This window comes from Erpetoichthys calabaricus, chromosome 8, assembly GCF_900747795.2.
Source record: "Erpetoichthys calabaricus chromosome 8, fErpCal1.3, whole genome shotgun sequence".
NCBI classification, from domain to species: Eukaryota; Metazoa; Chordata; class Cladistia; order Polypteriformes; family Polypteridae; genus Erpetoichthys; species Erpetoichthys calabaricus.
In genome coordinates, this window is record NC_041401.2 from 62514081 (window position 1) to 62532399 (window position 18319).

Consider the following 18319-nt stretch of genomic DNA (forward strand, 5'->3'; position numbering starts at 1 on the left):
GTGCATAAACATTTATCAAAATCACTTTACAGTTAAATAAATTGCACATGACAATCACATGCCTCCCTTCAGGATCAGATACTACATCTGATACCACAAATGAGACTGTTCTATATATGAGAATTCCCACACCTCTAGTTTTCTTTGTAAAGCTGGAATGGAACATTTGGCCAGGCCAGTCTTTTTGCAGCCGGGAATGATCCTTGCTTAATAAGTGGGTCTCCTGTAAAAATTCTGTTTTAGCATTTAGACTTTTTAGGTGAGAGAATACTTTCTTTCTCTTTAATTCGTGATTCAGGCCTTTAACATTCCAGCTCACAAAGTTAACTGTCCCATCATGGAGACATTGATTCTGAATTTTTGATGTAATTTTGTAGTCTTAACTGGAAGTGAGACAGCTTTAACCTTAACTTCCAATTTTCACACACATTATTGCCATGCAGCCTATTGTTACATTCGTAGTTATAATTATATGGATTAAAAGGATAGATTAGATATAGCTTGTTCTCTTTCCCCCCCCCCCTTACCCCCCCCCCCCCATTTTGCATTCCCATGTGAGGCTGGACCCCACTTCACAAAGTCCCAGTCCTCTGACATACCTAGAGACAGAGCACATCCAAAACAAAACAAGCCCCCCAGCAGCGGCGTTTGAGGATTAAAATGAAGAGATATCTATTGCTGATAAAGTCTAAATACTATAGCATAAAATATAATCTTCAACAGTCTTGAAATATTAAAAAATGTGTTAAAAAGTGGCCACAAAGCCGCTGCAATGGAGCTCCGCTTCAGACGTCCATCACCCATAACGGACGAGACCAACTCCCTAACTACCAGCACTCTTAAATGAGTGCTTGCTCTAATCTTGGTTAGCAGTTCAGCTTCGTCGACCTCCTGACTTGACATACTGAGCACTTCAAAGCACTCTCACATAAATGACAACACTGGGAGCTTTTGGGGATTGAACTGCGGAATATTGGGAGCTGCGAGTGCATTACCAAAGGATGAAAGGTGCAGTAACAGCGATGTGGCTGTACCAAACTATTGCGCAGGAGCAGAAGTGAATGGCATAATAACAGCTGCATGGCAGTTAAAACGTGCTGTGAGGCACCCAGAAAAAACGTACACAGTCACAGCTTAGAGGGAACATACAGTAGCTGATTACTTATTTCAATTCAAAATAATACAGTTTCCTGTAAAACTGAGTTTTGCAATGACCATCAACAAAAGCCAAACCACTGGGAAAAGTGGGAATTGATCTAATATAGGAATGTTTTACTCATATGCAACTGTATATAGCATGTTCAAGAGTAAGCAACTCCAATGACCTATTAATATTAATAGTTACCAGTAAAGACAATACACTTGACTTGAGCATTCATATTTTTCATCCTCTTTCTCTGTACGTTTAGCATTCGTTTGCTCAGAGGTTGATGCAGTTGCTGCTTTCTGAGCAGCTCTTCTTTTCACCACCCTAGCAGCCTGCTTCTTCTCTTCTTTCGTTGGCATCTTTTCACATTAAAACTGATTAAGTCAGTGTTTGAGTTGCAATTACTTAATACATCTTCCTTAATTTTTCACTATAGCTGGCACTTAAGACTTCAATCTGCTTCAAGAATGATTTAAGATATGAAGAGGTAAGGGAACTGACGGTGAAGGTGGTAGGGATGAGGATGGCGCCTGTACACATGCGCTACATGGCCGCCCTGCTGGTCGCTGCCAAGTCTTGATTCTACAATAAAATAAAAATAAAAAGAGGAATAACCTTGGAGGTCAAATCCTCACCCCGAAAGCGGACAGTAGAGGTCACATTGTACATGTGTACTAAATTTCAGGTCAATAGGTCAAATGGTTTGCAAGCTACAAGTGATTTAAAATCCCGGACAGACAAATGGACAGCCACAGTAGCGTATTATATATGAAGACATTTTAACTGACACCTTTATCCAAGGTAACTTGTAACATTTGAGATACAATTGGTTATATTTCATTCCTTTTTCTAGTTGGAGCACAGGCAGATGAAGTGACTTGCTCATGGTCTCATAGTTTTAGTAGCAGGAATTTAAACCCCTGCCCTAGGTCTAAAGCTTTAGCCACTGCAACATACTGCCAGCCACTAATATTATCACTTGGTTGAAAAAAAAGGAAAAAAAAATTCAAATATTGCATTCAGAAAAACAGTAGCATAGTACTTCTGACTCATATGATTAACCAATTGCACTGTAACTGACACCCACTGTCAATTTCCTGGGTGAAGTTGAGTTACACAGCAGGTGTGAATATTTACTTCAAAAATATAAAATATACATACACTTTTAGGGTGCAATTGTTTCTCCCAAAGATTGAAATCCAAGAGCATTTTATAAAAAACTAGCCGTCCCCGCGCAGTAGTTAAACAGGACAAACTTTAAAATCAATAAACAAACAGGTATCGCTAGCTAAGCGGAGGCAAGGTACACTCCAAAACTCAGCGGTAGGTGATTTGGACAGAGACTGGAGCGTGAGTGAGGAGGGCCCCGGCCGGCTCCCCACTCCTGACGTCACGCTTCCTCCTCCCCTCGGCCCGCAGCCTCTGTCTCGGATTCACATGAATAAATCACTCCTACAAGTGAACTGTGACACATAGCGCAATGAGAGAAGTCGCAAAATCAACTGGAATGTTGAAGCAAATTATAGAAAAAACCTGAACTACATCCGTTAATTAGCTCTCGTGAAAAGAGGACAGACAGACAGACAGACATTGGATTTTAAATATACAGTATAGAGATAGAGGCATTTTGTGAACTACATAATACAAAATTTATCAGAACAGTGAAAGTGACCTACTGAGTCTAATCAACAACAAAAAAATAAATATAAATTAAGGAGTTTATAGGTTTAATGTCTTTCATTTTTATTAAAAAAGGTCAAAACATAAGTTATCAGACTACAAAGTGAGCAGTATATAGATTCAATTTCTTTTTTTAACAAAAAATTATCCAAACATAAAAAAGTGAAATATTGGCCCAATCAAGATAAATGGGGAAGGTTACGTCAGGAAGGGCATCCGGTATAAAATTTTGCCAAATCAATATGCGAACAACAATTTTGGATGATCCGCTGTGGCAACCCCTAATGGGAGCAGCTGAAAGAAGAAGAAGAAGAATGTTTTATATAAGCATAAATTTGTTCAGGTGAAAGTTACAATGGGTCACCTGTGGCCAAAAGTCTCTTTTTTGCATAATTTCATGTTAAATTACCACAATTATTTGACTAAAGTTAGCACTTAAACAACTGCAAACCCGTATTGCTAGATTTGCATTCCAAAGCTTGCTCTGGATTTCAGTCAGTAATCTATAATAACTGCTTAGCTATGAAATTAGCATAATATCAGGCCACATGACAGCACTGATGAGGCAAAAGTAACAAATGTCACTGTGCTACCAGTCACATGAAATTAAAGAATTGCAGTGGCTAAAGGTGGACTCTCTAGTATGACATAAAGGTGGATTCAAAAGAGTGACCTGCATAGTGAGCGGAAGTTGAGTTAGAAGAGGCATCAAGTGAAAACAATAGTGTGAGTAATCGCAACAGTCAAGTAGGAGTGGGGGCAGGAAGAAACAGAACTGAAAATAAAGTTGTTACTGTTGAAGTGTAAATGGCGTGTAATGAAAATAGGGCACCAGCCATGTAGTAGTGTTTATATTTTACTAAAACAATTATAGTAGAGCAGAATGGGGGCTGAAGTGAGCTCAGGCATTTATGTATAAAAAGCAGTGAAGGAGTGAATAAGTATTGCCAGTGCCATTAAATGTAAAGGAACACACAAATCAGTTCATAAATTGCAAAGTTTAATGGTCATGCCAGCATTGAAAACAATTCAAAGAAGCCAGAAAAAAACTTAAGAATAATTAACAGTCTGTACATTGATCAGCATTGTTAAGGAGAGTGGTTCAGTGGTCCAGAGGCTAGCAAAGTTGTTTCATGGCCACAAAATCCTAATATCATGTCATTGTCTTTTTGGAGTTCAGGCAGTCTTTTTCTTTCTCTAAAGGGGTTTCTATTGTTTCTGCTCACATCCTAAAGATGTGCAGATGGGAGACATGATTGGTAAATCAAAATTTTGCAGGTGTGGGAGTGAGTGTGCTCTACCACATAGAATAGAGGTAGTACTTAGCTGCCTTCTATTACTGTCATACTGGACTTCATAACAATATGCTGGAATGAGTGATAAGAAACATGAATATGGCAAAGAATAAGTAGACAAACCTGGTTCTAGAAAGCTACAGTGACTACATATTTTTGTTTCAGACTTCTAAATAATCAATGGTTTCTCTAATTATGTGATAGAATCTCTTGTTGACTTCTACTTTTTCTTCATTTATTAGTGTGTTTAAAAGAACCCACAAACACTCCTAGGGTCAAAATTCCCTGTCCCTGATCAAAGATTGACCCTAGAAAGTTGATATATGAGACAGCTGGATGATAAAGATAATATAAGCTTCTGTGTTGTACTTACATAAAAAGTACTTACAGATCATCTTTTTTCTTCCTGTTTCTGACAAATAGATACAGGAAGGTCATCTAGAGACATGACATTAGTGCTGTTGAAATTCATGAAACTATGCAATTCTAATGCTTTTATACATTTTGTCTTCATAATACATAGTTTTCAGTCTATGTAGATATTGTAGCCGGGTGCAGCAATGACAGTTCAGAGCAACAGAGGAAAGCTTGGGACACCAATCGGGTTGTCCCAATTAATGCTGGTTAAAAACAAAAAAAACATGCCTTTAGGCAACAAATTAAAAAGCTCTTTGGCTGTCACAAAAAGGGTTGATCACAGGAGGCCTGTCCGGCAGGTTTCTTGTTGTGGAAATGACGCCACCTTCCAGGCAGCCAGGCTTCTTATGGTGCATAAACTAGAAGGGTCGGGGCTAAGTTTCCTCAAGGAGAAGAGAAAGTTAATGACAGTGCCCCCCTCGTCCCTCCCTTCTCAGTGGGTTATCATATACCTCCATCGAGGAGATCCTCTGACATGCATGCGACACAACACATATATCAGAAAGTATTCAGAATTATTCACTATTTACATATTTTGTTATGTTGCTGCCTTATACCAAAATCATGAAGTATGACAGATTTAGGAATTTCTGCACATGTTTAAGAGAAAAGCCAAGCAAAATGACACCTTTTATTGGCCACAATGGATGTTGAGGCACTTTACACAAACATCCCCCATTATGATGGCATATTGGCATGTGAAATGTACCTCAAACAACATGATTTACCCACAAAGTCAGTAATAGAAATGATAAAATTCACTCTGACACATAATCTATTTTCTTTTGGACAAGATTGCTACTTGCAACAAATGGGGACTGCAATGGGCTGTCGGTTTGCACCTCACTATGCAAACCTATTTATGGCAAAACTGGAGGAAGATTTCATGTCAATGTGCATCGTAAAACCAATGTTGTATCTCTGTTACATAGATGACATCTTCATAATCTGGACTGCCAGTGAGAAGGACCTCCTCCATTTTCATAATGAATATAATTGTTTTCACCCCAACATAAAGCTGAAGCTGAATTACTCAAAAACAGAAGTCAGCTTCCTTGACACCACCATTCAACTGAAAGACAACACCCTTGTAACTTCTGTTTTTCACAAACCGACAGACAGACGGACCTACCTGAAAAGTGATAGCTTCCACCCCAAGCATATAAGGCGCTCCATTATTTTCAGCCAAGCAATACGGTACAATCGTATTTGCTCAGACCCGACAGACCGGGATCAACAACTGCAGGAGCTCAGACAAGATTTCATCAGACAAGGTTACACCCCCAAAACAAACAGACACTCAAATAAGAAGAGCTACTGCCATACCCAGAGACAACCTTCTGGAATATAAAAACAAACACAACAAGAACCGCATCCCCCTTGTTGTCACCTACAACCCACATCTTGAAACACTTCGAAAAATTATAAAAGAACTTCAGCCAATACTAAACAATGACCAAACACTGAAAAATGTATTTCCTGAACCTCCCCTCCTGGCATACAGACAACCACCAAACCTTCAACAACTAATTGTCCGAAGCTCCCTATGTGAACCAACAGAAAATGGCACATCTCCATGCCTACAGAAAAGATGCAAAACATGTGCCCACATCTATGATACAGACCGTATAATTATACCACACTGCCGACTTGAACATCACATAAAAGGATCATTTTCCTGCAGTTCATCTAATGTAGTCTACCTAATTTTCTGCATGAAATGATCTGACACTGCACTCTATGTGGGAGAAACTGGACAAACACTCCGCCAGAGAATGAATTTACACAGGTTCCACATTAAACATGGCAACACAGATGTTCCTGTAGCGGCCCACTTCAACAGCCATGGACGCTGTGAGAGGGACTCTAAAGTCACAGTGCTTATGGGCAACTTCAAAACACAGCAAGAGAGAAAAGAATGGGAAGTTAAACTCATGCTAAAATTTAATACATTACAACATGGATTGAATAGAGACAAGAGTTTTATGGCCAGATATGAGGACTGTTTACATCTCTCAGAATGACAGACAACCTGTCTGTCTACAGATCCACATTGTTTTGAAAAAATTCATTACAAACTTGAAAAGACTTTGTTGGACAGTTATTTTATCCAGAGATCTTGAACATTCATTGTTCTTTTCTCTCTTGTTAAACTAACCCTAGCCTGAATGAATCTATTAATTTTTTACATTTAAAATTTCTCATTTAAAGATTTACCAATGTTGTTTCTTGTCCTAGAGTGTGTATATAAACATAGGGAACTTCAGTCTCTGTTTAACATCTTGCCTGAAGAAGGGGCCTGAGTTGCCTCGAAAGCTTGCATATTGTAATCTTTTTAGTTAGCCAATAAAAGGTGTCATTTTGCTTGGCTTTTCTCTACATTCATAATGGCTAACACGGTACAACACCCTAGTACTGCACATGTTTAAAAAAATTAAAAACTGAAATCTCACATTGACACAAGTATTGAGATAATTCATTATGACACTTAAAATTTGTCTCTCGTGCATCCCATTCTATTGCTCATCACTGAAATGTTTCTACACCTTACTTGTAGTCCACCTGTGGTCAATTCAATTGACTGGACATGATTGGGAAAGTCACATACTTATCCATATGAGGGCCCCATAGTTGACAATGTCAACTGCTGTATTTTCAGTAGCCACACCACCAGAGCTTCAGAACAGGTCACCTGAAGCTAAGCATGTTTGGGCCTGGTCAGAACTTGGAAAGGAGACCATCTTGAAAAGCTGGGGCTGCTGCTGGAAGAAGTGTTGGTGAGACCAGCAGGGGGTGCTTACCCTGTGGTCTGAATGTGGATTTCAGTGCAGTGATGGGGCTTTAAATATGGCATCATCCTTCAGATGAGAAATAAAAGACTGAGGTAATTAAAGATCCCTGGGCAACTTTTGAAAAGAATACAGTTCATTCCAATGTCCTAGCTAAATTTCCCAGTACAACCTTGTCCATTCTGGCACCCTTATCTTCCCCAGTCTCTAAATGGTTAACTCTCTCACCCCTTCACCACCTAATACCTAATGTGCGGTGAACGTACTGGCAAATAATGGCTGCTGTCACATTATCCAGGTGGGTGCTATACTTTGGTGGTGGTACTATCTATGTAAAGTACTTTGAAAAGCAAGAAAAGTGCTATATGAATTTAATTATTATTAAACTTAATGTACTGTATACCAGAGCAAAAAACAAGCAATGAGGATGAAGAAATTGACTACAGAGCTTAGAGACAGGATGTGTTGAGGCACAGATTTGGGTAAGGGTACAAAAAATTTCCTGCAGCTTTGAAGGTTCCCGAGTGCACAGTGGACCCCATAATTCTTAAATGGAAGAGGTTTGGAATTACCATAGTTCTCCTAGAGCTGCCCACCCAGCCAAACTGAACAATCAGAGGTAAAGGGCCTTGGTAGGAGAGGTGATAAAGAACTTCATGTTCACTGTAGCTGAGCTCCCAAGAAGAACCTTTGTGGCAATGGGAGAAACTTTCAGAAGAACAACCATCACTGGAACAGTCCACTATACTGGGCTTTATAGCAGATGGGCCAGACAACACATGAAAACACACTTGGAATTTGCAAAAATGCACCTTAAGGTTTCTTAGACTATGATAAATGATTCTCTGGCGTGATGAAACTAAGACTGAATTGTCATGTCTGGAGGAAACCTGTCACCACTCATAACCGGTGCAAAACCATTCCAATGGCAAAGAATGGTGGTGACAGCAATATGTTGTGGGGTTGTTTTTCCAATAGCAGGGACTACAGTAGAACAATAGTCAAGGCTTAAGGAAAGTTGGACAGAGAATAGTATTGAGATATCCTTAATGAAATAATGCTCCAAAGCGCAATTGACTTCAGACTGGGCTGAAGGTTTACCTTCCAACAGGACAATGACCATAAGCACAAATCAAACACAACGCAGGATTGGCTTAGGGACAAGTCGGGGAATGTCCTCGAGTAGCCCAGCCAGAGCCCAGACTTAAATCCAATCAAACATTTCTGGAGAGACTTGAAAATAGCAGTCAACTGACAGTTTCCATACAACCTGACAGAACATGAGAAGATCTGCAGATAATCCCCAAATACAAGGGCTGCCAACCTTCTCACTTCAAACCCAAGAAGACTCCAGGCTGTAATTGCTGCCAAAGGTGCTTCAAAGAAGTATTGGGAAAAGGGTTTAAATACTTGTGTCTATGGGATATTTCAGTTTGTTTAATTCCAATAAATTTGCAAAAATTTCTAGATCTTGTTTTCATTTTGTCATTCTAGAGTATTGAACATCATTTGATAATTGCTTGAGGATAAAATGAATTTGAATTACTAGCATAAGACTGCAACATAACAAAAGGTAAAGAAAATGACAGAGTCTGGATACTTTTTGAAGGTACTACATATATGAACAAATACTTGAAAATATATATGATGCTCAGCTCTTTTAATCTTTCTTCATAATTCATGCCCTGTAGCCCTGGAATGAGCCTAGTCACTCTTCTGTGAACCTTTTCTAGAGCTGCTATGTCCTTTTTGTAGCCTGGAGACCACAACTGCACACAGTACTCCAGATGAGGCCTCACCAGTGCATTATAAAGCTTGAGAAGAACCTCCTTGGACTTTTACTCCACACATCAGGGTGCTATATAACCTGACATTCTGTTAGCTGCCTTAATGGCTTCTGAACACTGTCGGTAAGTCGATAGCTTAGAGTCCACTATGACTCCTAAATCCTTCTCATAAGGTATACTCTCAATTTTCCGACCACCCAGTGTGTATTCAAACCTAACATGTTTACTTTCTATGTGTAATATTTTACATTTACTGACATTAAATTTCATCTGCCACAAATCTGCCCAAACCTGTATGCTGTCCAAGTCCTTCTGTAATGATTTAACAGATTCCAAATCATCTCCCAATCCTTCTACCTTGGTATGATCTGCAAACTTAAGCAGCTTGTTACTTATTTTCCTATCCAAATAATTGAATGTCTTTATTGTTACACAGTACTCTAATCACTTCTCAAAAATTATTTTCCTTTATACAGAATTACCATTTGAAAACATGAATACATTTTAATATTCAGATATCTGGGCAGCATCAACAATGTTTCTAGATGTCTAAAATATTCTGAAGTTTAAAATCGATTCCAAGGATATCATCATTAAATGCTATTTTAATTTTAAGATGTAATAAAATATTCTCAAATAATGTTTGTATTACTGAAGAAGCATATTGTGCAATTTATTTATAAGCTTCTCACACTTTCTCAGCACCTAACGCCAGAATGAATTGTTCAGGTAGTAACTTTATGTCAGAAATGTGGCCATGTACAAAGCAAAAATACTATATTATACAAAAACAATAAAAGCAAAACTTTTGCTTTCACATACTATTCCAATATAAGACTTCACTTAATGAAACATTAGTGTAGGCAACGTGACCTGATCACTGAGATATTTGGTTGTTACTTATTTCAGGAGTCTCTGGTAGAGGAAATTCCACTATCCACCAGATCAGATCAGTTCACAATTAAACAATTAAGCTCAGATATTCATGTCTCTTAAACACTTTGTGGGAGTCATGGTGGCACACCTAACATTTTTACTACTCATTGCTATCATTTCATGGATCCCATTTCTTGGGTTTGAATCCCATTCCTGGTTTTGTCTGCATGAGTTTGTATGTTCTTCCCATTAGTGAGTTTTCATGCAGGTAGTTTGGTTTCCTGCGGTGGGCTGGTGCCCTGCCTGGGATTTGTTCCTGCCTTGCGCCCTGTGTTGGCTGGAATTGGCTCCAGCAGACTCCTGTGACCCATTGTTAGGATATAGCAGGTTGGACAATGGATGGATGGATGGCTAGTCTGGTTTCATCCACATCATTGAAGACAACCTCAAACTGGCCCTGTGCTTGTGTCCATGCACAAATGGGTGGCTCCTGTCCAGGGTTGGTGCCTTCCTTGCTTCTTAGTCTTCTTGTCCCTGCTACCCTGAACTGGACTCTGTGGGATTGAGAATGTTATTTTATGCATGGTTTGTGCTTCAAGCATTTGGATATTTAAACATATTTGGTCCACTGCAGAAACAATCTTCTGGAATGAAACGTTGAGGACAACTGTCAGTCATGTTGTCCACTTCCCATTTTTAGCTTTGTTCACTCAATATTATTGTATTTCTTGATTTTATAATCAGAGGTGGGTGAACTATTGGGCTGTGAATTATAAATTTGTTCACAAGATTAAGACAGCAATCAATATAGGATTTTGAATATGGAGAAATACAGTAGTTGTAAAACACACAAACAGATGGGGTAAGTTTTTACTTTATTTACAGTATAACCTTACTAATTCTCATCATGCTATGCGACTCTTACTATCAGCTGTACCGAGAGCTCAGATCAGGCTTCTTTTCATATTGTGAGGCTCCCTCTTTGCTTAGGAAGAAGGGTAAAAGTAATCAAATGTAAAGGCTGCATGGCAGTAGAAGTTTATTTACCGTTTTATTTAAGCACTCTGCCTCTACTTTCTCACAGTAAGTATGTAAACTCTTAAAAATAAATCTTCTAAAATGACACTTCAATGGGTTATGTGGTTCCTCATAGAACCATTACTTGACAAATAACCATTTAATTTTGTGATGGTTCTTTGCAAATGAAATTGTGTCTTTGTCCTTTGATAAAGTTCCTAACATGTGGAAAAATAAGAAATCTTCATTTAATAGTAGGCTACCGAGCAGATAGTGACAAAGCAAGAAAATCTGAATTTAGCCTGTGATTTTATATGCAGAAAGAGTCCTTTTAAACTCAGAAACCCATGTTATAACATTGTTGTTGTCTGTTCTTGGTTATTTATGGTGCTTGTTAAGAATCAAAATAAATAAAAGAGCTTTCTGGAATATTAATGTGGATGGTTCTTTAGGGAACCAAAAATGGTTTCTCTAAGGCATTGTTCCAAAGAAATACTCTGGCCCCTTTATTTTTAAGAGTGTGAATGCAATATTACCACAAGTAATATTTCACAAATTTACAAATTTATTATACAAATTAAAAAATAGAATAATTATAGATGGGCGGCACGGTGGCGCAGTGAGTAGCGCTGCTGCCTCGCAGTCGGGAGACCTGGGGACCCGGGTTCGCTTCCCGGGTCCTCCCTGCGTGGAGTTTGCATGTTCTCCCCGTGTCTGCGTGGGTTTCCTCCGGGCGCTCCGGTTTCCTCCCACAGTCCAAAGACATGCAGGTTAGGTGGATTGGCGATTCTAAATTGGCCCTAGTGTGTGCTTGGTGTGTGGGTGTGTTTGTGTGTGTCCTGTGGTGGGTTGGCACCCTGCCCAGGATTGGTTCCCTGCCTTGTGCCCTGTGTTGGCTGGGATTGGCTCCAGCAGACCCCCGTGACCCTGTGTTTGGATTCAGCGGGTTGGAAAATGGATGGATGGATGGATAATTATAGATGTGAATGTTAGTTCAGGGCGGCACGGTGGCGCAGTGGGTAGCGCTGCTGCCTCGCAGTTGGGAGACCTGGGGACCCGGGTTCGCTTCCCGGGTCCTCCCTGCGTGGAGTTTGCATGTTCTCCCTGTGTCTGCGTGGGTTTCCTCCGGGCGCTCCGGTTTCCTCCCACAGTCCAAAGACATGCAGGTTAGGTGGATTGGCGATTCTAAATTGGCCCTAGTGTGTGCTTGGTGTGTGGGTGTGTTTGTGTGTGTCCTGCGGTGGGTTGGCACCCTGCCCAGGATTGGTTCCCTGCCTTGTGCCCTGTGTTGGCTGGGATTGGCTCCAGCAGACCCCCGTGACCCTGTGTTCGGATTCAGCGGGTTGGAAAATGGATGGATGGATGGATGTTAGTTCAGAATCACAGTACATGGTGAAGTTCCAAGTGTGACTTAAGGTGAGAAACACAACCAAAGGTAAAGTGGAGAACTTGAGGTGAGTTCTTCTTTGGGATTTTAGGACTGGGTCTGCTAATCTTGATTTCTCCTCTCTCCTATGGTCTTATCAATAAAGGTGCCAGAATGGTTCCTCAGACTAATGCCATAGGAGAACTATCTATGTTTCTGAAAAGACCCATCCAGATGAAGGCTCCAGAAAGAAACTTGGTTTATTTAAATCTGTAACCAGCATCATAAATAAGCATGAATGGCAACAGATTTGTGAAATACCAATGGGTTATTCTCTCGCTGCATGCAATAGCACAGGTTTAGTCCTGGTTTACTCAGTCTGTTAGTGAGTCCTGCTAGGCAGCCTTCCATACATTAAAGACTTATGGTTTCTTCTAAACATTAAGAAGTTTGTCAAAGCACAAAAAAATAATTTCATATTTAAAGAATCATTCCCAGAAATGGTGCTTTGTCAAATAATAGTTCTATGAGGAACCCAAACCCAATAAAGAACCATGAAAAGACATTAAAAATTGTTACTTTTAAGAAAGTACACACTGTATGTTTGATGATCCAAATGATAGCTGAACTCCTCAGTAAGCGTAAAGAATTATTGGAGGACACTAGGTGGTGCTATGTGGCTCTCATTTTAATGTCGCTCTCTATGTTACAATACAGTGAGAAGTCAAGCAAAACGACACATTTTATTGGCTAACTAAAAAGATTACAATATGCAAGCCTTCGAGGATTGTAATCTTTTTAGTTAGCCAATAAAAGGTGTCATTTTTCTTGATTTCTCAGCTCATTCATAATGGCTAACACGGTACAACACCCTAGTACTACGTTACAATAACTTAATTACACTTTTTTTCTCAACACAACTTTTCCGTTATGTGTCCTGCTCAGTCGTTTGGTGCCCACGAGAGGTGAGTATTTTGAATAAATGACATTGCACAGTAACCCTTATAGGACACAAAGTAATACCCTAGATGAAAAAATCAAAATCTATTAGGCTGAGAGTCCAACCCACGTCCTTAGAGCTATCTGCAACAATTATTCCCCGGATTTTGAATTGCGTGTTAATTATTTTCATCCCTTAATTTGTTTAACTTGTTTATATTTTCAATAGCTCCCTTCTTAGTAATAATGTGTTCTTGCGTTCGTATATCATTACCAAATATTCACTCAAGTATCTATTATTGCACCAGTGTTTTATATGTTTATCAGGGCTAACACAGGGCCAGCTTGGCCCTGGTGTGTGTGTCTGTGTGTGTGCTCACCCTATGACAGACTGCGACCCGTCTAGGGATTGTTCCTGCCTTAAGCGCAATGCATGCTGGGATAGGTTCCAGCTTCATTGCGACCCTGCTCTGGATAAGCGGGCTTTGGAAATGGATGGATATGAGGATGCTGACAAGCACATTCAGGTATGAATGTAAATGTACGCTGTACATGCAACAATACTGACTCTAAGAGCCAACACTGCCCTACACCGCGTAAGATTATTCAGCCATCCATTCAGCCATTTGTGGGTTGCTTGGACCGGCAGCACTTGAGGTATGACATGAGGAAACCCCGCCGTCGAGCCGCCAGTCCCGGTTGTGCATATAGCCAGGGCCGGATTTTCCTATAGGCTAACTAGGCTTCAGCCTAGGGCCTCAAGATCAAGAGGGGCCTACATTCAAATTGTTAGCAAAATTTTATTATCTCTCATGTAATTTACAAACTTTAAAATGGAAGGTGAAAGGGCCTCATAAGTGGAATAGCCTAGGGCCTCTTTTCATATAAATCCGGCCCTGCATATAGCGACAGTCGTTCACACAGAGAATGGACAATCAGTATTACACGCTTGTGTTTGGAATGCGGTATGTGAAATCTAAAATAGACTCGTGGAGAGGGTTCACTAATAATGAGAGCGGACCGGAGGTCGGTAACGATGTCCAGGAGCAGTGCCACATTTTTCCTTTTGGTTATGTGCATATATTTTCTCCGCCAGGCTATAACTGAGAAGAAAGGAAGATAAAGCTATACTAATAGGACACTAAAGTTCGTTTCATAAAAACACACACTTAAAGAAGCGATTTTGAAAGTCCATTCTGACGCCCATCTCATTTATCCACTCGCGTTAAGAAATGCTAAAGGGTGGAGTTTTGAACATATCACAAGTCTACCTCAATCACAATGACTGCAGTGTCATCACGTGGCCCGGGGATAGTGGAGTATGAGTTTGTTTCATCACTTGTTGCTTTGATGATAACTATAGCCGTACTACATTGGCCGGTCTCAGTGTTACACAAAGACCAAACATACTGAATTAACAGAAGCTGAAATGGATCACTTGAACGACAGTCCCGAACCTACATCTTCACGTCAACACTGTTTGCGGGTTTTGAGCACTTTCATCCCCAGAAATGCCAAGGAAGAGTTTTACCAACTGACGCAGTTGGCTGTGCCAATGGTAAGAAAGCATTATAATGTGACGCGTTTATGAACACGATTCATAAAGTATACTCGTTGTAGTTCTAGCAAACTATTGCATTAGCTGATCATCGCTTTCGAGATTCTATGTTTCTTTGTTGCACGAACCCGTCAATCATAGCGTCCTAACCTAAGTACTGTACGTAGCTCGTGTGCTGTTGCCGAGATGTCGCTCATTCGCTGGCTCACTAGAGATCACTCGGCTAAATTCAACCTCGGAAAATGCCAAGAGGGGAATCTGAAATATTATATTGAGGAGGTGTGGTGTCACAAAGTCAAAAACCCAACAAGTAACAGTATAGTCGATAGCATATTATTGTGGTGGTCTGAGCTCAACATGATATTCTGCTTAGCTGAGAATTCACATATCTGTGGGTACGGTACATCGTCACTGCCCAGTCACAAACTCCCACGATGAACACGATTACGACATACTTGGAATGAAAGTCCGCCGCCTGTCGCTTGCACGCTGTTTCAGTATTCGCAGCTGTCCATAACAATCCTGCAATCCATCAATTCACGGAAGGCATCGTTTTCACAGCGGAGTGGATGGCAGGCACATGCTATGCCAGTAACTTCGTGGACAAGGCAGGGTTCAGACCCAGTTGGGAGGCTGGTGTGACGCAGATCAAATCGATGTACACCGGGTCAGTTTAGACACGTTGTAACCGAGTAAATCCGACATTAAGAACAGCATGTAATCCTGGCCGGTGTTCGTGTAACGTCGAGATATCGGCCTATTAAATGAATGTAATATCCAAGTTTCCAATTTTACTTTACTTTTCCGGGGAGCCGTATGTGCACATTTGACGCTGTGTATTCGCACTCCCGAGAGGGACCTTGCGGTTTCTGAGCCACCCTGGTTTATCGGTTTAAAACGTGTCCGGCTCTGCACTGGATAGTTGTCATTTGACTTTTATAGTAACTTTTTGTTCTGATAGTAACTCTACTAACCTCTGTACCGCTGTGTAATTAACGTCTTGAATTTGTTGGCGATTTATTATATCTATGAATTATCCTGCGAGGCAAACTACAGGATATTTTCTCTTCGGATTGCATGGTCTGTCTGTTAATAATGTATAACAGCATGGGCTCCCTCCCACTGTGCAGATGTTTGAGTACATGAGATGTGCTGGAATTGACATTTTTATTGTAGCGGCCTTGAATTATGTTTTGTCACTTGGAATTTTGTTTTTGTGATGGTGCCTTCTGTGAAGTTTTAAAACAAAGATTGACTGATTAATTCACAAGAGATGAAATGTTTCTTAATTCCTCTGGCTAAATATTCTCTCTCAATTTATCTAATTTCAGGGAATCAGTTTTATGTATTCTAATAAAGTTTCAGTCCAGCAGGAATTTATTGCCTTTCAACTGTTGTTCCAGTTTGCATTTATTGGAGTAAAACTGCATAGATGATAGTTTTCTGAAAATTTACAGCATATACTTTAGCTTACTGCATGAAAAAAAAAATAAGAAAAAATAAGATAAAAAGACAGTTCTATGGCTAACACAGTAGGTCATATCTGCAGGCTAATACCATATGACTGAACCAAGGGCAGTTTTAAAAGTTTTAAAAAGGGTTAACAATTCTCAAGACTGCTGACAAGAATATCTTGTTCTTAAGGTTAAAATCAATAGCAATTCTAAACCTGGTTAGTGTGTGTGATTACGGAGAGCGTTCAGTCCCTGGCTGGCTCCAGCCTTCCAGTCTGTGTGTCCAGGTTAGCCACTGCCTCTGTGTGACCCAGAAATGGATAAGTAGCCTAGAAAACAGACAGATGAATGGGTGGAAGTTTATTTCCATCTGCATTGAGGTCTGCTCACTAATCATAGTTCCAGAGAGTGACAATATGTGACATGTTAATTAGAACATGTAAGCAAGAATCTCATTCTACTCTGTACATGTGACAGTAATGACCCTATGAACCTATAAACATCTACATTCTAGCAGCACCAACCTCCACAACCTCCACATTGACCTCCTACAGGTCAAAGATAAACTTGTGCAGTTGTCTGTTGTTGTTTCGTGATGTTCTTGTGGAACATAATCATTGGTTGCAGAAAGGAACAGATGCAGCTTCATGGCAAGAGGCAATGCTTCACTATAAAGAAACTGCTTACTAACTAAATATCCCGTTCAAAGATTTCTTTCTCCTTTCCAGTTCATCCTTAGTTTATCTGCTGCCTGTCCAATGCCAATATTTAAGTTGCAGACTAGACAATAAAATGACTGACTTGGATAGGCTAAAAGAAGATCAATGAATGTAAAGTTAATGGAAAAGTGATGAAACAGTAAAATATTACTCAGAGTCTCATCTTAAGGCAGTTGAATAAAAACTGGCACACAGTGATTAGTCGTTTTCTAGTAATAAGAGTAATCCCATGTCTTGTAACTGCAAAATATATGTTCTGTGTACAGTCGTTAGACTGCAATAAATCTGGATTTATATTGTACATCTGCATGAGTTTGTAATATAACATTCTCAACTGAACTGGGATCCAATTCAAATTGGATCCGCCTCTGTATAGTTTACAGGTTGTGCCTGTGCCCTCATGGAGTTTTGTTTGGATTTGTAGATTTTAACCTTAAGGATGCATGTATTAAGTTAGCTGATGTTGCCATACCTGCATACTATTGGTGCATATAGGGCTGCCGTAAAGAGGTCCTGTGATGGACTAACAGTATGTTGTTGGCACGTGTGTTGAACTTTACATTGTCAGAATAGGCTCGCACTCTCGCCAGCCCTGAACTGGGTTAAGAAAATACATAAATCTAATAATGATTTGTGTTAAATAAAGATCAGTAAGAAAAATAAACATGGCAAAAGATAAGTCTTAACTGTACAACTGAGAAGCAATAGCAACAAGCTTTTAAGCAAATACAAAACCGTAATAAAGATTAGTGTTAAACAAATAAAGAACAATTCAAATGTAATGATTATTAATATTAAATAAAGAACATTTAGAAAAATAAGCATGGTAAAATGTAAAAAAAAGTCTTAACTGTACAACTGAGAAGCAATAACGACACACTCTAAAACAAATACATAAATGTAATAATTATTAGTGTTAAACAAATAAAGAACAATTCAAATGTAATGATTATTAATATTAAATAAAGAACATTTAGAAAAATAAGAATGGTAAAATGTAAAAAAAGTCTTAACTGTACAACTGAGAAGCAATAATGACACACTCTAAAACAAATACATAAATGTAATAATTATTAGTGTTAAATAAAGAACAATTTAAAGGTAATAATAATTACAGTTTTTTTCAGTTGCTAAGTCAGATTCTGCAATACTGAAGTTACTTTCTCAAAACTCTTCATACAGTCTGCAATACCAACACACAGCCTGAGCAAACAGTCAAGCCTCCGCCAAAATGCACTACAGCACCAAAACAGTAGCACTTTATGTCAGCATTAC

The 18319-nt window shown here is 39.5% G+C and overlaps 2 protein-coding genes across 2 annotated transcripts in view; one reads left to right on the top strand and one right to left on the bottom strand.

The window, feature by feature from the left end:
• nxn (nucleoredoxin) overlaps nt 1–18319 on the bottom strand; it is a 337134-nt gene that overhangs the window by 208685 nt on the left and 110130 nt on the right. The gene's annotated exons all lie outside the window — the stretch shown is intronic.
• Nucleotides 14650–18319, top strand: part of LOC114655548 (multidrug and toxin extrusion protein 1-like) — a 276585-nt gene continuing 272915 nt past the window's right edge. Inside the window, exon 1 of the mRNA XM_051930853.1 lies at nt 14650–14871. Within this exon, the coding sequence (XP_051786813.1) occupies nt 14743–14871 (129 nt within the window). The 5' untranslated portion in view covers nt 14650–14742. The remainder of the gene's footprint in view (nt 14872–18319) is intronic.